At 38.7% G+C, this 22,199-nt stretch overlaps 1 protein-coding gene across 5 annotated transcripts in view; it reads left to right on the forward strand.

The window, feature by feature from the left end:
- The window catches only part of AFAP1 (actin filament associated protein 1), a 111,240-nt gene that overhangs the window by 48,484 nt on the left and 40,557 nt on the right, over positions 1–22,199 (forward strand). For all 5 annotated transcript variants that reach the window (XM_027642918.1, XM_027642921.1, XM_027642919.1 and 2 more), the window contains 3 exons: positions 2,095–2,192; positions 15,335–15,443; positions 20,999–21,210. In XM_027642918.1, the coding sequence (XP_027498719.1) occupies positions 2,095–2,192; positions 15,335–15,443; positions 20,999–21,210 (419 nt within the window). The remainder of the gene's footprint in view (positions 1–2,094; positions 2,193–15,334; positions 15,444–20,998; positions 21,211–22,199) is intronic.

Genomic DNA, 22,199 nt, shown 5'->3' on the forward strand with positions numbered 1-22,199 from the left:
AACACTTCAACCTAAGTTCTTACTTAGGAAATTCTGTAGAAATCTTTTGCCTTGTTTTGTCCCATCTCCCCCAAATGCACACTATTTTCTTCATTTAATATCTGTCAAGCAGAGAGAACTGGGCCAGGCAGATGTGTTCTTCAGGTTGTAGCTGCCTGGCCTCAACTTGCCCTGTGTCCAAACCAGTGGTTACTCTGAATAGCTGGCAAAACTATAAACTTCATTTTTCTTTCTGAACCTTGGCATACCCAATGGATTGTAGGTCTGAAGAAAACACTTGGCATTTCCTTCTAAAACTCAGACTTTCTTTTAAAAAACAAAGAGACAAAGAGTTTATTTTGGAGTAAGAACTGTTGCTGGATTTAGTCATTTAATATGACTGCCAACACTGCCTGTTTTCCTTAAAGGGTCTTGATGCCCTAAACCTGTAGTGCTCCCTTTGCTGTGTAAGTTGGTAGAAGAAATTAAATGTTAGACCGTTTTTTTGATTAAACAGACATAGATTAAAACTGGGGGGAAATTGTTTTACAGAGTCAATAGTATTCACTTGGAATAGTTTGGGGCTTTTTTTGTAAAAAACCCTTCATGTGTGACTTCTGGTTGTTAGGAAAAACACGGGAGACTTGGATATGGATGGCAGCTGTAATATAGATTCATCCTACATAAAGAGGAACAAGTGAAAGGTATACTGGAAAAAAAAAAGGAATGTTTCTCAAGACTAATCCCTGTCTTGATTTGTAGGAAAAAAAGAATTTTTAGTCTTTAAAGCAAGTTTAACTTATTAGTGTTGTTTTTCAATCCATGACTTCACAGCCAGTGGGACTGGGGTATTATAACAGGAAACATTTCATCACTGAATTTTTGAGAATTATATGATCTTGACTGAAAGACGTTCATTTGACTTATATAAATATATACTTTAAAAATGCAACTAAACACTAGGAACTAAATTCAGTCTAGGTTTAAGGAGAGTACAATCGATGGACTGAATTTTTGCCAGAACATTGAGGAGATGCTCCCTAATGTCCTTCTGATATTTAGAAAAGTAAACAATAACATATTCCTATGAAGTGAATTCAACTACGATTTAGATTATTGCGCCAAAACCCAGAACAAGCAGGTCACTCCTTTTTTCCCCTGTGAAGGAGATGGAACAGTGAGTGATACAAAGGATCCTCAAAGCAGCTTTTACATTCAGCTCCTTTTACCTTTTCAAATTCGTCTGGGAAACGATGAGGTTATAAAAAAAAATAAGAAGAAAATGGTGAGAAAACATGCTCGGTGTGAGTTCTGTTACTAGTGAGTTGGTTAGGGCAATGTTCCCCCAGCAATGCTCCAGGTTGGGGTGTCACAGCATCCTGCATCTCTTAGGAGTTGGGCAGACTGTCGCCACAGCCCCATGATCAGAGGTGGTGGTGGCAGCAGGGAGCCCAGAGGACATGGGCACTGTAGGCTTGGCCAAATAGCTGTCACCATTGCTTCCAGGAAGGCAGGCAGGCAGGCAGGCAGGGTCTGTTCTTCTACCCTCTTCCCCACTCTTTTGGTATGTAAGATAGTTCAGGGCTCATTTCTTTGTGAGGACTTTGCCCATCCAAAATGTACCGTGGGAACAACTGTTGTCCGTCTCTGTTGATGAAAGGCAGCCAGTCACGTACTGCCCACAGGCTGACTGTGTTTATTCACTCTATGGTGCCACTGCAATGTTTTTGAGTGTGGTATCTTCCCCCAATAAGTGGTTTTATCTGTATCGTATGTGCCTGGCAACGCGTTTGAATCTTGTTCAAGTCTTTGAGATGGATGTGCAGTTCAGAATGATTTCCTGTAATTTTATTCTGTGTCTGGCATTTGTTGATCCAAACAGCATATATGTCATTATCATATAGAGTAAGTATGTGTTTGTTCTGCTTGATTAAATTCCTGAATTCCCAGCATTCTTTCAGTCCTGCCTCAGTAACCATGCTTGGGAGGTAGGCTATGATCAGCACTATGTGCCAGATTTCAGTGTGTGACAGTCAGACATGGGATCCACATGTGGAAAAGATATCCCATATGCATCTACCAAGGTGTTAAGTGATGTTTGTTGCTCTTCCGCAGGTTTAGAAATAAAAGAACATGTACAGAAACAAGAAGTTACCAACAGTTTGCCAGCGCCTCCTCAAATGCCTCTGCCAGAAATACCTCAGCAGTGGCTGGTGAGTATTATATTTAATTATATAAATATATACAAGAGAGAATGTATTTGTGGTAAGCAGTAACAGAAATGGTTGCAAGGGGAAGGAGCCTGCAAGTCCAGGGAAATGATTATTCCTCTCACCTCTGCTTTGGTTGAGGGAATTCGGTTCAACTTGCAGAAGAGAAGGCAAAAAATTCCCTGTGGTGAAATAAGGCTGGGAATAGGTCACTGGCAAAGACTGTGGAATTGCAGTCTTTGGAGATTTTCAAAGTTAAAGTCACAAAAGCCTGAGCAACATAACCTTAACTTCTAAGATTGACCCTTTCTATGTTGGAGGTTGGCCTGGCCGAGCCCACAGGTCCCAGGCAGTTTCTTACAATTCTGTTAATAACATTTCCTGGAGCAAGCCTCATGGGAATACTCCCCCTTGATAGCTGAAAAATGAAGGTGCAGAGTTTTAAAACTAAGGAAAAAAGCTTCTTTTTTTTTTTTTAAGTAAAGTCTTTAGTGCCCTTCCTGCCCACTCTCTGTATATGAAATTCCCTGCAGAACAAGTAGATGCACATGTTCTTAGAGATGTTTATAGCAAAGACACTGATCGAGATCTATAATTCAGTCTTCCAGCTGAGCAGCTGTCTTGTTATAGAATGAACTGTAAACAAGTTTTAATGCTTCTGTCTTACTGACTTTACATTAGATACGATGAAGAAAACATTTTCAGCATTATTTTTTTTTAGAGGAGCATAAGCAAATCATGGTTTAGCCTGTTAAGAAGTGAACATGGTCTTTGCCCTAATACTGATAAAGTATCCATCTCTTTATTCTTCTGTGGAAAGTTTTGTGCATGGTCATAAGGACGACCTGTGGAAACTCACGTTCATTGACTAAAGCAGGAAGCACAGACACAGCTTTCAGGGCCAGAACAACTGGACGGCTGCTGTTCTGGTTCATTTTAATGTGTTTTTTTTATTGTCACATTTATGCCTGGTTCTAAGAGATGTAAAAGCCAATAGCATCTTATGAACATAAAAGCTAATTTGTCAGGTTGAACTCCTGGCCAGCCTTTTGTTACATGCTGTGTACTGCAGAACAAAGTGAAAAAACACAACAAACATGTATTGTGTGGAATACCTTGACCTTAGTTTCTCCCTAAGCACTGCTGGTTTTTGGTTTGTGACCTGAACAAGTTTTTTTCCTCTAAATTTTTGTTCTACATAATGTAATGAGATATGCTGAAATCAATATAGGAAGGGAATCTTTATGCTAGAAACCTTAATATCCAGAGTTGGTGTATAAATATTGCAGCAAAATTCAACTAAAAGGGATGCATAAAACAATTATGCATATATCTAATGGATGCAAAAGTGGTCTTATTAATATGCAGTGAAACTTGGAGAATCTATTTCATGGTTAACAGTGCCAGAAACTGATTATTTTTCTTTAATTCATGATACATATTGCATAAATTACAAGGGAAAGGGTTTGGGCATGAAAATTATGCAAAATGCATGTGCCTTTGAAGTGTAGACTTCAGGTACTACCTTCATAAACTGAAGCCAGTTGAAATCCTCATTCTTTCGTATTTATGTAGGTTCAGTTTGGCTCTGAAGAGTCAAGTTGTTTTTCTAAAGACGACTGAAGTACTTTTCCTTTCTCATACACTAATGTGTAAATTCCCTTAAAGTTGGTACAGCTGCAGAAAGTGAAATGGTGTGAAGTATGAATTAGATCCAGGAGGTCAACACTGTTTTTTGCAGTAGTTCAGTTTGGATTTTTGAGTAACAAAAATATTTCTCTGAGATACTGTGGGAATTACTGTGGAAGTTGACACAGTTAGAGCTGGCCAGTCTGCAGTGTGGTCTTCCCATTTTGAGCCTGGCAGAGTAGAGTTTGAACGTGGCCTTACCTTCTGATCTGCCTGTAACACTGCAGATGCTTTCACCTGAGTGAATTCATCAAGCTCAGCTGCTTTTTCCATAGTGTCAGAAGCTGATTTTTGCCAAATTTTCTGCAATTCTCTTGGTGCTGTTAGGCAGTGGTGGGTTTCATCTCCCTGTCCGGAGCCAGGAGATGTCCCAAGCCTCTTGTTGTCTTGCAATATCCAAATACAGGTTACCAGTGGTGCTATTTTGAGATAGTAGCTCATTGTAATTTGTGAAAAAGATGACAGGCTGCTGCTGTCCTGCAAAAGACCAGGTGGAGTCAGAAGGGAGAGACAAAACCATCAGCTTTTTGTCCTTTGAACACTGGGGCAAGCTCAAACCCTAGTATGACTCTTTGAATTCTTCTCATGAGGTCACATTGATACAATTACATTGATCATTAGCTGTTTTTTGGAACTTTACTTCTTTTTTAAACCCTCATTATTAATATGAGATATGACTAGAGACTGTCATATTATCTTTCATTTTATACACAAGACATTAGTGACAGTGGCCAAGATCTAATTTTCTTTTCCGTTACTGCTCCTGCATGGTGATTTTCAACCCACTCCAAATCAGTGGAGTCCTAAAAATTTTTAGCTGATGCCAGTCTCCATAAAAACTGTACATAATTGCGTTGCTCAGTGACACAAATACTGAGCCACCTTTCCTAGCCACTTTTCATAGACCATGCTTTCACAGCCAAGTGGTAGAAACTCCCTGGGCCCACCAGAGGCTAGAATAATCTACTTCAGGTTGCCTGTCTTCACGGCAAGTTGAACTGGCAAGTTGAAAGTCATGGTGTATGGCACCTCCTCTTGCCAGCCATTCAGGACAGAAAGTTTTTTCTGCTTGCTAAATAACGTCTAGTGATGGTCTTGCCTCCAATGAAAACACGATGTACTTCTGGAGCATAGGAATTTACTGAAAGTGGGAATCAATAGCTTCAAATAAACTACACACTGTTTAAAATCTGTGTTTTAAACCCATCAGTTATTGAGTGTCATGAAAATTAAAGTTTCATTTACGCCACTGTTTCTCTTTGTGTCACTCAAGGGTTTCTGCATTCAAAAATGTTTAGTCTGAATTGGTGTTTAAGCTTCTACTTATGTAAAGATGTGTGGGTGGGAAGGAATTCAATACTCCTTAAAGTAGTGCCAGGAGTTAAAATTACATGTGGGCAGGTGCAGTGCTAGTTTTCCTTTGTAAATCTGTAAATAGACCTGCATATTTGCTCAGGCTAAATCTTGTATCAGTCTTGTTATTCATCAGTCCAAGAACAAAGAGTATAAAATTCATTTTATTTAGAGACATGCTGTTAATAGTTTAAATGAAGTCTCCAGTTACTAAAACACATTAAAGCCCAGAGAGTTTTCCTGGACTCAACGGGCTTTGGAACCGATCTTAAAATTGAGGGACAAAGTTGGACCTTATAGTTGAATGAAGGAAATCACCAAGCACTCAGCCTCTTAGTAATTCTCTTTGGTTTGGCTACATCTGGTCTAGCAAACTTTCTGTTAGGTAGAGAAAGCACAAATCCTCCCTTGCTTTAGTCTGTGCATGCAGCTTTTTTGGATGACCTGCGAAGTAAAGGCTGTCAATAAATGATGTGAAGCTTAAGGGCAACACCAAGTCCTGCTGCAGAACTGAGGCACCACTTGCCTGGGTGCATTATTGTCTGCTTGCTAGCACAGATACAGTGCCAGCAGCTGGGAAGCTTTGTTTGGGTCAACAGCAGAGAAGCAGGTCACTGTGTTTGAAATAGTCCCATCACTTCTCCCCTCTTGAATCTGCTTAATGCGAGGGCTGTGTCTTTAGCCTGCTTCATCCTTCTCCACGTCAGCAGCTACTTTTATGGCATTTCCCTGCTCTTGACAGGCAAGAAACAGTGCTAGATGATGGGTTTGGAGGAATAACTGAGCCAAGGCTCTGTGCATCTATCAAAGTGCTTCTGGTGGTTTAACACCTGGGATCCCATTATTGCACTATCACAAGTGGCCTTGAAGTACGTTTTCCACTGAGGCAGTAGGATAATATCCGGTGTGTCCTGCTGTTCAGATGTGCCTGAGGATTACTGGCATAAATTATCCACAGCATGACAGTGACAGAATACTTCTAGCTCCAAGCATTTGGTTGTCATATTACATCTGACAGTTGGTGATTTCATTGCACTGTGCAGTCCAACAAAATCAAACACAAACAGCACACTTAGCTATTTTGCATGATTTTTACAGTAAAATCGAGTATATGTTTTGTTTTTCTTGGAATATTAACAATTTAATAATTATTTAACTGCAACACGTGTTCAGCAAAATGCCAGAACCCTGCAGATATGAATCAAAAGGATGGGTCATCTTCCTCCAACCCATTCTTGCACAGGACACAGTTACTCCGTAGGAGTGCTTCATATAAATGGGTTTCCTATTGTGGAGAAGAGATTTAACAGCCTCCCTTTTTCTGGCTGACTGTCAGGTATACTCTTAGATACTTATTAGAAAATGCTGAAAGGAGACTGTGTCCTTGGAGAGAAAAAAAATCATGTGGAAATCAAAAGAATTTTTGAGGTGAAAGATCACCAATTACATTAATCATTCTTTGCACAGCATCCAAAAAAGTGCCAGTCTTAGAGCTTCTTCTAAAGTGTGCAGTGAGGAGAGTGCCATAACAAAAGCAAGGAGTCCATGTGCCAGGTGGGTACTTAGGAATCTTTGTTTCATCCAGCTTTTTCTTCTAATACTGAAAAACAGTTGTTATTCTCTGTTCTTCTTTAAAGATGATCTTAAGACAGTATTAGTCTTCAAGTTCTTTCCTTAAAGAAGTTTCAAAAGCCACGAAAATAAATTCAACAAATATTCATTTGTTTAATTCAGAGCTGACTATAACTTCAGTTTAAACATGTCTCAACAAGTTGTTCCATAATGAAGGAACAAGTAAAGAGGCCTTTTTGATTATTCAGTGCAGTCACTCTTATTGCAGACAATGATAAAATATTAACCCTTTCAGAAACCTATTACAATCTTTTTATTGGCATTTGGGTTTCTTTAACCCACTATTTCAGTTTGAAAAGTTGTTCCACCGGACCATTCCATCACTGCTAGTTTTTGTCCTTGCGTTTAAGTAGTTTTTTTTCTCCTCATCATGGTATCTGTGCTTCAGATATCATTTGTAATCACAATCATATTCCTCTCAAAGATTTTATTTTGCTCCATTGTGTATAAGATAGACCTTATTGCTCTCTACAGTTACCTGAAAGGAGGTTGGAACGGGGTGGGGATTGGTCTCTTCTCCCAGGCAACCAGCAGTAGGACAAGAGGGCACGGTCTTAAGCTGTGCTGGGGAAAGTTTAGGTTAGATATTAGAAAGAAATTCTTTACAGAGAGTGATCAGACTTTGGAATGGGCTGCCCAGGGAGGCAGAAGAGAGTAGATGTGGCACTTATTGCCATGGTGTAGTTGACAGAGTGGTGTTGGGTCATGGATTGGACTCGATGATCTGAGAGGTCTTTCCCAACCTGTTTGATTCTGTGATTCTGTGATTCTATCAGTTTCTTTTTGAGCTACAGTGTAATTCGAGTGAACAGTATCAATACACCTGCTGTGTGGATCATGTACTTCAATCACAAGTGACCAGAACAGAAGTTTTCTAGACATAGAATCAGAATCATTTAGGTTGATCCTTAAGGTCGTTGAGTTCAGCTTCTTACCTAAAGCTACCACTAAACCATGTCCCTAAGTGCCACATCTATACCTCTTTAAATACCTCCAGGGGTGGTGACTTCACCACTTCCCTGGGCAACCTGTTTCAGTGCTTGACAACCCTTCTGGTGAAGAAATTTCTCCTAATATCCAGTCTAAATGTCCTCGGCCGTCTTGGCCACCTGGGCACACTGCAATTGTGGAATAGTTTCAGCCATCATATATGATTGCATAAGGAATAAGGATAAAGAAATGTATATTGCTTCTTTTTTGCGTTAACCGTATCTTGCAGGACACTGTAATTGTCATTCCCATTTTCCATGGGTGAGGTTGGGGCATTATTGTTGATGATTTATTTTACGTTTGCAAATTGTATCACAGAAAAGTCTTCGTTAAAGCAATTTCCTTCTCAATTAATTTATGGTATACCTTTATATTAATACATATCACCATATTTCATGTCTAAGCTGCCAGAATGAGCTGGTCTATCTCTCTCTCTGAATTGGAATTTACATTTAAACTGGATAAGTTAGAGTAGGATTGAACTTCTGTACCAAGTTCTTTTTATAATCACCGTGAAGCTGTATACACTTTTTTTTTTAACTAGATACTGATGATCTTTGACCTTCATATAAGAAAACGATCAAATTATCAATGCCACAGATTTTATAGGATATTGTCCCACCGTTTTTTCTTAACATACTCACACTTCTGGCTTCAGGTTTTTCATTTCTTGTTTCTATGCTATACCTGTCCGTAAAACACCCTCCTTGTGTTGACAGTTGGGGGCCAGACTATTTGCTTTCCTCACCATGCTCATTAATGTTCTGTACACAAACACATGGGAAAGGAGTTAGGTCAGTGAGTACCAAGTCTCCTCTTGTTTTTATTCGATGCAGTGCTCAGGCCCTTAGACAATATTGTTCCAGTGGAAAAAGTGTTGTCTGCACTTTTGTCATTGTACTGCTTGTCTTGTCCTCACTGTCATGTCATGTACTTGGATGAGCTTATTAACTCCTGGAAGAAGAAGGTGATTTTGTTTTTGCTGGGGAATACAGACACTTCTTTGAGCTCACTTACAATAAACATCTCTGACTGAGAGCCCCATGCTACTTAAAATTCAGATTCATCTTTCTCATGTAATATGTATGAAAGTGTTTCCTAGCATTAATTAAAGCCCATTTCATTTCTTGGTACACACAGACCCTTTGCTTGACATGAGTCAATTGTATTGTTTTGTCTGAGTGATCCTTCCAACTAACTGTGTAATAATCTTTTATTATAAATTCTGAATGATACAGAAATACCTTGTTTTTGTTTCTGGCTCATTCTCTTTCACTTATGTTTTGTTAGATCTTCTGTTGCTTCAGTGGAGTCTGGAGTTTATTTCCACTCCAGTCTTCCACAGAGTTTGGATGTAACTCTTTCCAGCTACCTGTCCTTTTCTAGTGGTTCGTTCCATGTTCCAGTCTTTTTGGTTTTATTTAATATCTCAGATGTAATTACATACAGTACCAAGAACTGAGACAATTTATATCTGGGCACAGAGTGACAGTGCCAGTAGAGATATTCAATAACCAACTGGGTTCACTGCTCAGTTGATACATTATGTTGTTTTCTTACTGTTTCCATTTGGTCCTCCTCACTGCCGTCTTTACCCTCCGTTTTCTTAAGTAAAGGGGTTATTTGGGTGTCTGAGCAGATGTGTTGTATTTTGTGAAACTGTAACTCAGTTCCTGTTGAGTTCCTGTGTAAATGCTCTCCAGACAATATTCAGATCAAACTGTGGAGCCATAGGATGCCCTGATTCATTCTTTAATGCAAGCAAGTCTGTTCAGATCCCTTTTCCTTCATGAGGCTGTGCTTTCTGAGGCTGTGGTCTGTTTGTAGTCACTATACTCTACATACTAAGCATTTTTGCAATTATATCTTCAATTAGGCATTCACCCCCAAGTCAGCAGACGTGCTCTTAGACTGTGTCAGATGTACCTCCACTCCCTGGAGAACAGCATACCAAGTGTGTACCTTTTGTTCTTAGCCTTAAACTTGCTCAATTCACTGTTCAGGATCACACCCAAAGGAAAAGTTCCACTTGTGCTTATACTCGTCCTCAAATTGGTAATCTGGTAATCACTTTGAGTGGTGATTCCACCTTGCCCCCATCTGTTCAGCACTGCAGTAGGAGCTGGTGAGTGACCAGTTCAGCTCTTCACAGGATTACTGGGGGTTGCTGGGCCTCCCATCATATCTGACCTTGGCTGTTGTTTTCTCAGGGAGTTCCTTTTGGTTTTTATCCTGGTAGCTCTGGTGTTGTGGAGGTGTGTGCTGTAATTGCACATACAAGCAGAGGTGGTCAGGTGGGACTGTACCAACAGCCCATCATGCAGCCCTGTTACCCGCCTCGTGGTGGGACTGGCAGGGTTACTTTGTTCCAAAAAGCTGAGTTTTGCAGCTGGCTGGCTGGTTTGCTGTCTTTTGTGCTCAGAAGCTGAAAAGATAAGTTGTTAGACTTCCTTCGCATTATTTGACTCCCAGTTTTGTGGGCTCCAGCTGACAAGCTCGGGAATTAATAACCTTAGTATATGAATCAGAGGTCAAATGCAGAATTCTTTCCAGCTTCTGCTTGTGTACACTCGGGCTAATATTGCATGGCTCAATATGGTCTTAATATACTATACAGTCAGCTCTTTTGTCCTGAATAAATCCAAGATCCATCCAGGTCCTGATCTTCTGGCAATAAACAGTGATTTCTCGCAAGTGCCTTAGCAATTTTGAGTTTAGCTAAAGGCTTTCGTAGCAAGTGTGTGGCAGGTACGAATGCCCAGTTTCCAACCTTTACACTGTTACAACAAAGCCTGGTTGAAATGTACGCTCAGCAGTTTTGTGAATTGTATTGCTGCTCAGTTTGTTGATTCATCGTGTTTTATGAACATCCATTTTCTCCACATGTGGAGTTAGGGACCGTAAAGGTGTGAGTGCTCTTCCCTCTCCAGGCTGAAGTTGCAGTGAGGTTGTAGAGATGTCAGGTCTGAGCTTCCTCCAGAGCGAATGGCATGTGCATGTGTCAAAGTTTCTTCTTGACAGCCCAGATTTGCCTGCTGGCTCCTGAGCAGCTTTATTATACATCGCCAGTGTGTGACCACTTTTCCAGTCTCATGTTGCTGCCTTCAGCACTGAGGGGTTACATAGCAGCAGGCTCCACAGTTCGACTGGATCCAAACTGGTGGTAGACCTAATAACACACATGCGAGCGTGGCACTTGGGTTGCTGGCAGTCTTTGCCATCACAGGTGTACTAACAGGCTCTGCTAAACTCACTGCTTTGCTCTGGAAATGCATAAAGGGAGATGTTTCTGTTTACTACAGAGTGTAAGTCTTCATTGGGGTACAAAGTGATTTTATATCCTCAGGCCTCTGTATACTGGCATTTATTTTTCTCTGTCTTTCAGACTGCTTTCTATATTGTCAGCAGATATCAGCTAGATTATCCCTAAAAAAAAAGTTACTGTCTATCTTGCTTGGTACCCTTGGACAGAAGAAGGAAATAGAGTAGGATAGAGAAGGAAATATCTCTTAGGATAAAGAACGAAAGAGTTTATTTGTGCTCTGTGGAATACAGGTGGGCAAGTGGAGGGGGAGATCATAATATACCATTAAATTAATATGTCCATATAAGTCCTTTTCAGAGTCCAGTAGGATAGTGAGTTTTACCATCCGGTTAAATATTGCTTGTTATTTGGAGATGTTTTGTTTCCTTCTCTCAACAGTCCATCCTGTAAACCGAAATTGGGCATCCTGTGCACCATCCAGTCTTTAATGTCATCAGACATCTCAACTCTGTAGTGTAATGATCACCTCATCCACTTAGTTTCGGTTAAAGCATCTCTCATTTGGTCTCAAACCCAGAACCTGACAGACATCTTCATCAGTATTTTTTCAGTATTACTGTTATTATTCTGGGAAACAACGTATTGCTTGTCTTTGTCCCTTTTCCTCCAAGGAGATAAAAGTAATTGCAATTTATTTTCTAACTCAGTTCTTACTCCTGTGATTGACCAAGGTTATTTGCATTGAGAGGCAACATTCTCCAGTTTTCTTCCCTGTTGCCTGTCGTAAAAAAGAAAAAAAAAAAAGAAATTTATGCTAATGCCTTCCTTGCAGGTTGCCAGGTCTTTCCTCCTGATACCACTCAAGGTACACATGTTCTAGTGTTTTCTGAGATTTAATCCTTTTATAGAATATGCAAATAGTTTTGTGGGGTTTATGGCCTTTTTATTTTTTCAGGTAAACTATTGAAAAGTTACTGAATAAAGACCTATTTCAGTTCGTAACGTCATCAGAATTTTCCACTAAAAATTGCCAAGTTGAAAGAATTAAACAGTGCAACTAGCAATAGCAAAAAAATTAAAGCACTATAAATATCAGTAACTAATGCCAGAATGCACACGTATACTTTTTACATATCTTGGTGCTCAAACTCTTATATATTCCATAACTCCCAAAAGATGTAGTTGTTTATGGTACAGTTATGAATGACATATTTTTATTTTGTATTTAATCAATTTATTTTTTTTTCAGTATTAAAGCAGCCTTGCTTTTATCAGAAAGTATTTAATGTTGAATGTTTCTGTTTCTCCCCTTTTTTTCCCACCCAAAAAATGAATCTTTTTTATAATTGTTTTCAACTTTGTTATGGCAAGCACTGCAGAATGCATTTCAGAGAGGAGGGCCTGGTTAATTCAGGAATGGATTCCATCTGTGTTGACGTTGGCTGCACAGCCCAGCCCGCCCCAGCTGTATGAAGTAACTGGTGCTCCAGCAGGGTCGAAATCAGACAAGCACCATTTGTGTTTCATTTCCTTTTTTCTTTCTTTCTGAATAACATTTTGTCTAAAAACAAGGATTTTTTTCCCCCGATCTTTATTGGAACCTCTTATTTGTTCCTGGATAAAATACAGCTTTGAAACCTCAATGCTATGTCAAGTCAAAATTGGAATGACTTGGGACAGGTATTTCCTGGGTGAATGAGATTTAATAATGATAGGAATTTCATATATTGTATATACACCCGATGGTAAAAATGGTTTAAGGCTAGACCAAGATAATAATTTTTCTGTCTAATAAAAGGGGTGTATGAATCTACACTGCCCTAGGAACAAATTGTGACCCCAACTCACTGGAAAAATGTTCTTCCCACCTGTGCAAAGGGAGAAAAGCTGAACTTTTTGGAGGCAGTTCTCCCACTTGTGTCTAGCAGTTCAGGCCACACAGAGGTGATGTGTGTAGAGTAATTCATAATTGCTGTAAATTTTCCAACATCGATGAACATGTAATAATTTTTAATGTCCCTTATGCCTGTTTCTCAGCAGCAGCTAACCTTGAAAGACTCATTTATTTTGTGATGATTTGGAGATTGGCAATTTGATTTTTTTTCAGCAAAATTAAAGGGGCACTACACTAAAAGTCACATTTTTTCATTATTTTTCTTCTTTGACAGATAATTTCTCTAGCAAAGCTGATCTGTGAAGAAAACTCATTTGGTTCACATTGTAGATAACAGTAATTGCCATCTGCAATCTGTAATTGACTGTGACATAAGTGGGCTATATCATTTGATAGGGAAGTAACATTAGTGTAAATTTCAATCTGACCAAGAATTTCTGTGTTCAGTTATGAATCAATTGATTGTTCCTGAAAAAGTTTCTGGTTTTACTTGATGTACAAAGGGAAGCCCACACTGGATGAGCTGAAGGGCAGGTTTAGTCACTAGTTCCTTGACTTCATGCACACTGGGAATACACAGGCACCTGCAAGGTGGAATAACCTACTTGATATGAATTTAACTGCAGAGCACACTGAGGGTGGAACTCATCTTGCTGATGTTGTTAAAGAATGAGGTGTCTAGCGTAGGTGTGTAATCAGTAATAAGATTTGGAGATGTCTAGCTTTGAAATATGCAAAGATGAATCCAGCCCTGAAAGTGCCCAGAGAAGTAATTTCAGTGCAGCTAATGCCACATGTTATTAAAGCTCGGGTTACTCCCAGGTAACTTGAGGTCTGTAGCAAACGAGGAGTCACTGTGGCCTCGTCTGTATGAGGTGGAAAAAGGCTCTGCTAGACTGGTCAGTTCATCTGAGTTGCAGTCCAGAAGTGTCTGTATCTGACCATAAGCAAAGCCCACCCTGACTGGTTTCTTACTTCAGGATCTCTGTTCGTTCCCTTAATTTAGACTGGATCAGTCCAATGCAGACAAACATCATTGCATCTCTGTCATCCCATGAAAAAGGAGAAAGGTGGATTGAAAAAGTGTTACAGCAGAAATGAGACTCTGCTTGCAAGTTAAATTTTTGTAATTGTGCAATAAACCACTGGTGCTGGAAAAAGGCTTCAGTATTTGATCTAATATGTAAATATGAAACTAAAAACCTGTGGCAAATATGAATGAGTTCTCTAAAATACGGTTGTTTTGGTACTTGTTAAGAAAATAGAACAGTAAAGTCATATGGAAGAAGTCACCGAGTACTAAATTTACTTTGTACTATATCAACAAACCAGCAGTAGATCAGTTTTAAATTTAAAACAGGTTTATATTTAGAAAAGAAGCATTTTAGAATTTGACCTGGTATTTGACATATTTATCATACAATAGCTTCTTGATGTTTCAAACTTTTCTTTGTTTGTAGCTCAGTTTTCACTATGTACAAATAACATTATAAAAGTTACTGTGTATATTAAGAATTGATTTGTTATTGGAAAAAAACCTATCATGAAAATATGGTTTAAATTTTCTGTCCTTGGTCTCTGCCATCTCAGGCTATTCAACTTTTCTAAATTGTCCAACCAAACTGCTGTTTGCTGCTGTAATATGAATTATTTTAAGTGTAAAATACTAATAAATAAGCCTTAACACTGTAAAATGATCTATGCACAGAAGTCTCTTTCTTACATAGACCCTTTAGATTTCCAGTTCTTAAATAGAGAACTGTATCTTTTCAGCATTTTTCACCACTTAGTGCTCTTGTAGACAGAAATCTTTTAATGTAGCTGTTATCTTGATTTTGCTATCCTTAACAATGACAAGTAGGATCCTACAGTGTTTGTATCTCCAAAGGAGATATAAACCTCTCCTCAGTTGGAGGACATGCAGGAAAGTTCTGCTTCCTTATCACAAGTAGAGGTAAAAGTCTTGACAATTATGGTACATTTAAAAATGTATCAGTAGATTATGAATTGTAATTAAGTCACTCTATTGCTTCAAATCTCAACCTCAACTTATTATTGTTTAATTATAACAACATATGAAGAACTTGAGATTCAGCTTGTTTCTCTTCTAAAAGATGCTACCCCACAGAACATACAGTATTCAAAGGATACCTGATTCAGCCCTCCAGAGCCTTGCTGTTAGAGATAGTTAACATATGAAATAGTCACAAGAGCAGGGTTTATAAGGCTGGTTGCGTTGGCACAGATCATGAGCAGATGTTCTGACCATGTTTAATTTAACACCTTATTGGTCTGTAATGACTTTTTTTTTTGTTCATTTAGCCACCAGATAACGGGCCTCCACCACTGCCAACATCTTCCCTTCCTGAAGGCTATTACGAAGAGGCAGTGCCACTCAGTCCGGGGAAGGCTCCTGAGTACATCACTTCCAGTGAGTAAGATATTTTTAGATCAGTTTCTGAGCAATCCAGTGTCCTTTGACTTTTTTTAGTGTTTGACAGCTACATTTCTGTTAGTGCTTTGGTGATGTGTCATGAGCATTGCTTTGATTTGGGGCCAGTGCTGGTTATCCTCACTGGCCATGCATTGGTTTGGTTTGCAGAAGTGTTTCAATGTGCATGAACCTGCTTAGAGGAAACTAAATGTGGAGCTCAAGTTAGCTGCACAGTAAACAGGTTTCAGCAACCTTTGGAGACAGAGGGTCCAAATTAGCCACTAGTCTTTTGAACTGCTTTGAACCACGAACATGGTGGGGGCATTGGACCAGGAGGCCAGAGTTAAGTATTGTCCAGAGTAAACCCCTCTAAACTGATCATACTGTGAATGCAGAGATCTCAGAAACTGATACTGATCTGCACATCTACTGCTGTGCCTCTTTTGCACTGAATTGCTTGCTAAAATAGACAAATAAAAAGAAAAAAGGAATTACTGAAAAGATGTGATTTGCAGTATTTCTGATGACACGTTGTGGAAAGGGATAAGTTGGTCATTCTGTCTTGCTCCCACAAGCCAAGTGTGATGCACATGAGAGTATGTTCGTGAATACTCATTTAATGCACTAGGCAGAGGGCTGCCTCCAGCTGACCACCAGAACATCCTTTTGCCACACCCAAATGCTCTTTTTCATGTCCAAAGACCTATGCACTGAAGTAGAGCTGTGCTGAGACCACACTGATGAAACGCTGAAATGAGCATTGCACAGTGTTATGTACCAAAAAAATTGCAAAGATTATTCTTTTTGCTGCTTTTCTATTGGCTGGAGTAATTTATTACTTGTGTAGGGCTGATTTATTACTAATCATTATTTTCTGTGGCCCAAAGATTAAAGGATTATCTTCCCCCATTTTATAGCCTTTTTAATTATTTGAACCAGAACAAATGAATGAACCAGAACAAAACATGCATAGGAGTCACCTTAAGACTAAAATGTTATTCATCTGTACACTACATAAACTGAAGTTATCTAGCAGCTCTCAATTAACCTAAGAAATTCAAGGTAAGAAAGAGTTTCATGTCCTGGAAAGCAAATGAAAGAACATACAGACTTTGAAGAGCACCAGAATCGCTCATCTCTTCATTTTCTCTCTTGAAATGCTGTGGGGTAATCCAGTCAGCTTCTGATTTGTGTTTTGTCATTAAACAAGATGTATGCTCAGGCAGAAAAATATGAATAGTGCAGATGTTAATGGCACTGCTAAAGGATTGCCTAGGGAAAAACAAGGCAAAATATGGAACTGATTTCTTATTATACTTAGCCGTCCAAATGCATAAAAATACTCAGGATAGCAGCCTTAATAGTTCATCAATAATTCCATAATTCAAGTCTGTATATCAAGACACTTAAAGATGTGTTAGTGTGAGTCAGCATCTCACTTGCTGAGATTTCGCTGTTATTTTCTTATGTTCTGAACTTCTTTGTCATCTCTGTTAATTTGTGTTAAAAGTATTTCCCCTCTTCAGGGGACCCCTGGTGGTCTAGTGGTTAGGATGCAGCACTCTCACCACTGCAGCCCAGGTTCGATTCCTGGTCAGGGAAACTCCCCCGGGCAGATGGAGCTCATCAGCCCATTAAAGGGTGAGCTCAAGGATTAAAGGGTGGGCTCAGCTCAGCGCACACTGTGTCTCACCTAAAAAATCCACTACGCAGGCTCGAAAGGTAAAGACCTTTCCCAAATCTTCGTTCGTGAAGACTGGCCATACATTTCCCCTCTTCATTGGTAATGAATTTACTTTTAGATTCAATGTGCCATTAGCAACACATCTCCACTCATGCGAAACTTCCACTAAATCGAGTTGTATGGTAATTAAAATAAGTCACCAAAGCACTGTCTTAAAAGATGTAACAATAGCTGTTCAGACTATTTGAGATGAAGAAGACAAAAAAAAAGTGCTAGATGTATAAAAAGTGCAAGAATAAACTGTTAAACAGCTGCTGGGACAGACATCATTATCTTAAGTAAATATTCTTATAGAATATTGTTGTAATGTCATTAATAGCAAGGAGACAAATGTACCTTGTGTCTTACCTGTAAAGGCAAACAAGAACTGAAGAAAATTGCAGAATATGTCATGAAAATGAAATATCCGTAACTTCCCCAAGCCCCTGTAATCAGTTTGTGAACAAACACTTGCATGTATATGACTTGTTTGATAACTCTTTCTCTATATTAAAATCTACTGATCTATACAATACCTAAATGATTACAGACAAGTCTTAGAAATATGCTATTACAAATAATGTGAAAATCTATAGTGATTTTCACCCCTTAACAGCAGAAAATTTTGAACATAAAGATGAAAAGCCAATGTCAAAAGAAGTTAAGAGTAATGAGAAGGTGCTAAAGATGCAAATAACAGTAGATTGGAACCTGTTGTATGTCAGTGCATTCTGACTCTGAGACTTTAGTAGATTTAATAAATGCACTTTATTTTGGAGAGACTTTTTTCACTTTTCCTACACATACTAGTTTGTGTCTCAGAGCCTGGAAGAGTTGTTTTGGGTATGATGGAGCACTTCGGAAAAACAAGCAGTAGAAACAGAATGTGGTAAAGAGCAGCCAAGTTTCAGCAAGGATGATATGAGTACTCCAAGGTGGGCATCCTTCCTGGTGTGAGTCACACAACAAGCTCTTCGTCTGGCCAAGAGTCCCACAAATCAACGAGAAGAGGAACATGAGGAGTGGTTAATGGGCAGGGTATGGCAACAGGTCCCCAGAGATCCTGTTAGACTGTGTGAAGATGGGAGTCTCCGAAGCCCCTGTTGACTTTCATCCTCCTATAAACAGAGATTTGGATGAACCTGCAACTGCTGTGCCAGCAGAGTCCCTTTGCTGAGCATACAGCTTATGGCTAACAGGAAATCTGCACTTGGAATGCTTTTGAGCCACATAGGAAATACCTGTAGGGTATTTAACACACGGAATTTCAGTTTCTACTGTCAAGTCCCAATCAGCACTTCCTACATATACTTTTTTTGAAACTAGTAAAACTTACTGTAGGAAAATAAATCATAGAGTTCAATGTGGTGAGGAAAAAGCAATGATTTAACCCAGTAAATTTGCTGGAAAGAAGGCAAGATTGTTGCATGGGGTTTATGGCCAAAAGAAAACCAACTTTTTGATATATGGCAAAGGGAAGACCTGTAATTTTATCTGAGGTGAAACATTCTTTTCTGCAATATGAATAAGTTAAATGATGTTCTAAAGAGGGAGGAAAGACAGTGTGTTAAAAGATTCCATTTTTCATAGTTTTGATTGATGCACTTAAAAATGCAGTGCTCTGATAGAAAAGTCTTTGATACTGTCATGCAAACTTCTCTTTTTCAATGTGTATTCAGAATGTAGAGAAATGACCCAGCTCCACTCTCTTGGGAAGACTATACTTGAAGATTGTCCCCCTTGTACAGTCATGTTTCAAATTCATCTGATGAAAATTTACCCCTAGACACTCTTATATTGAAAAGGTAGTTTCTTAATTTTGGAGAAAAAATCTCTTTATAAATACAGAAAATATACCACCAGAGTGGTATTTCCATATCTCAGCATATGAGTAGTAACTTCTTACTTCTGCTTCTTACCTAAAAAAAAAAATCTGTCAGAATAATAGGCACCTAAGTATTACTTTTTTTCAAAAGGGCATTGAAAAAGTTCCCAGAGAGATGGCAACTGTAGATCATGGCAGCTTGTCCCACAGCCCATGCCTCTGGAAGAAGACCTTCTTGAAGATGCTGATTTAATAACTAGACCTTACATCTTTGTATTTGGTAACTTCACATGAATCATTCTGTCTCTGCTTCCAACAGGCTGACATGCTACTGTGTGTTTGCAAGCAGTCAGTGATCTCTCAAGTGTTTCCTGAAGTTTCAGTGTGAAAGTTTGTGGAAAACTACTCTGAAAGAAGTTGGAGCAGGGAAAATGTTTTGGTTTGCTTTTGTTTTGGTGGGTTCTTGTTTGGGCTTTTTTCCTGCTTCGTGGGGAAGAAAGAGAAAGAGATGGACGAAGCAGCAAGTCCTACCAGATCTTATACATTCTTTTAAACAAATCTGCAAAAATAAATACTCTGGAATAACATTTCCAAATTTGTCAGTTTAAACATCTTCCCTAAATTTTTCTATCCTCCTTTTGATTTTTGTAAAGCAAGTGAAAAATTGTAATGTTTTCCCATTGATAATCATCTGAGGCTTTTACCACTTGCCCATATGGAGCTGACCCAAACCAAACACTCTGTAGCAGAATTGACCAGAAGACGGCAATTAAATTAAAAAAAAAAAGCTTCCAGAGCTTCAAGTTTTATTTTCATTTCATTTTTGAATGAACATGTACTGTTTCATACACTTTTGTGAAAACACAAATTGTATTAGCATATCTAGTCTTGATTTAGAGATGAGAGGTCTGAGTACGTCCCATTCTGACTGTGCATGTAGGGAGGAACTGATGCAGAATGAGCTTTCCAGCAATCCTTTCTCTTGTCCTCTTCCCAGCCTTTCCTTCCTACATTCCAGTTGGGTCCTAATTACCTAGCTAAAGCAAAGGGGAGAATTTCTTCCACCTTCTAGCTAAAAAATATATCAAAGTCTACTTGAAATGTTTAAATAAAATTTCAGTCTTAAAAATTTCAGTCTTAAAAATGTTCCAGTCAGTTTTCCTCCATGGGAACATGTGGTAGTGGATAACAGGCTTACTGTATCTGAAGGTATCTGTCTGCTGTATCTAAGGTATATTAAATACATATACCCACATAAACAAATAAGTATGGATGGTGGAAGAGGGAGTTCTGTGATGATGGCAAAATGACTTGGTAGCTGAGCATACTGCTAGATCTGTCTACATTGTTGAAAATGAAAGGCCTGAAGGGAGATTGTTTGATTAAAATGGAAGCTATTCCATCACCAAACTTGGAGCAGGATTTAGCTGCTTAGGTTAAGCACAGAACAAAACATTTTTTGCACAATGCCTTTAACTCCAGCAGCATCTGTAGTTCAAGAAGGCATTACCTATTGAATGTTAATTGTATCAGTGCAGGTGCTGTATTTGAGAATTGTATGAAATGTTATGATAGGTAGATATTGCCCCATAAGGTACTCTTATGACCTTTACCATATGGAGTGTTTGTTTCCTGATGTACTGTCCTAAGGCAAGATGAAAATGTTTCTCTGTGAAAGAATTACAAAAAATGAAGGTATCTGTCAAATAATATTTTGAAGATAATAAAACACTATCTGAAATTCTAGCTATGTATTCCCAGCTTATTCTTTCAATTAAAAATCACAAGGTGTTTGTATGGGTCTTCTATAAAGTTTCATAATGGATCAGCATCTCTTATTCAATTAACTTAATATATTGATACTACTAAGCAGTGAAACAGTAATTTGTTCATGGCTGACTTTCAAAAGCCTTAACTTAAAATGAACCTTCTTGAGGTTTTCAGTTATTTCAGTTGCTTCATGGCTAATTGTTTTAAGCTAACACTTTCACACTTTTCTTTAAGATTATGACTCAGATGCTATGAGCAGCTCTTACGAATCCTATGATGAAGAGGAGGAGGATGGAAAGGGGAAGAAAATGAGACATCAGTGGCCTTCTGAGGAAGCCTCTATGGATCTGGTGAAGGATGCCAAAATCTGTGCCTTCCTTCTTAGAAAGAAACGTTTTGGGCAATGGACCAAACTGCTGTGTGTTATCAAAGAAAACAAACTACTGGTAATTTTTATTTTTAGCTAGCTATATTTTCTTTGTACCTTTTAGTTGATGTATTTATTTTTACAGGAATCTGATTTTTGGAATAGGTTCTGCAAACAGTGGCCAAGTCTACAGTAACCTTACCAAAGAATTCGGTCATGATTTATCCAAGAAGCAGAGAAACACTGAAATTATAAGTGTATCATTTAGCCACTTAGAACTTCGATTTTTATTTCACTTAAACCCAGGCAGTTCCTTGATATTGGAAAGGAAGTCTGGCATATTATCTTCTAAAATATTTATTTGGAAAAAAAATTTGCTGAAACTGTAAATCCAATCTTCCATTCCCTGTGGACAAAAAAATCTCATAGGGAGCTTTGTGTGTGAACTGTTGGATCAGACTGCTGGAGAGAAAAGTCCCTTGTTAGACTGAGAATTCACTTGGCAGCATATGCTGTGGTAATGTATACACTTTAAACTAAACCTTTGCCATCTGTTCTGCAGTAATTACAGATGCAGTATTCACATGATGCACAGCTGCATTATAGAAAGGAAAGAAACAAGTGGATGTATTTATTCCTTAAGCAAATCTGTTACATTTCTTTCTGATTGGAGGCACCAGTAAAAGATGCCATAAATTATCTGCTCATAGATGTCTTCTTGTTTTCTGAAAAGAGAACCAAACCGAGGGAAACACTTACTGTCTGTCATTATGGGTGAACTAATGCTTATATTAATCAGTAAGTTGGGGTCCTAGGCACTCCCTGCCTTCTGATCTGGTGCTTCCAACTGTTGTAACTAATTGCATAACTAACAATTACTGCAATATCCCAAACATTAAAAGCTGATTAACAGGTGATAGAACATCTTCTGTAGAACCTCTTTATTTTATGCTGGTACAATGCAGCTTAGGTGTGTTCACTTTCCAAGTACATTTGTACTTATGGCAGTATAGAAAATAACAGGATATGAAATAGAGGTAAGAGATACCTGAAAATATAGTTGGAACA

This window comes from Corapipo altera, unplaced genomic scaffold, assembly GCF_003945725.1.
Source record: "Corapipo altera isolate COAL_440 unplaced genomic scaffold, ASM394572v1 22, whole genome shotgun sequence".
Taxonomy (NCBI): domain Eukaryota; kingdom Metazoa; phylum Chordata; class Aves; order Passeriformes; family Pipridae; genus Corapipo; species Corapipo altera.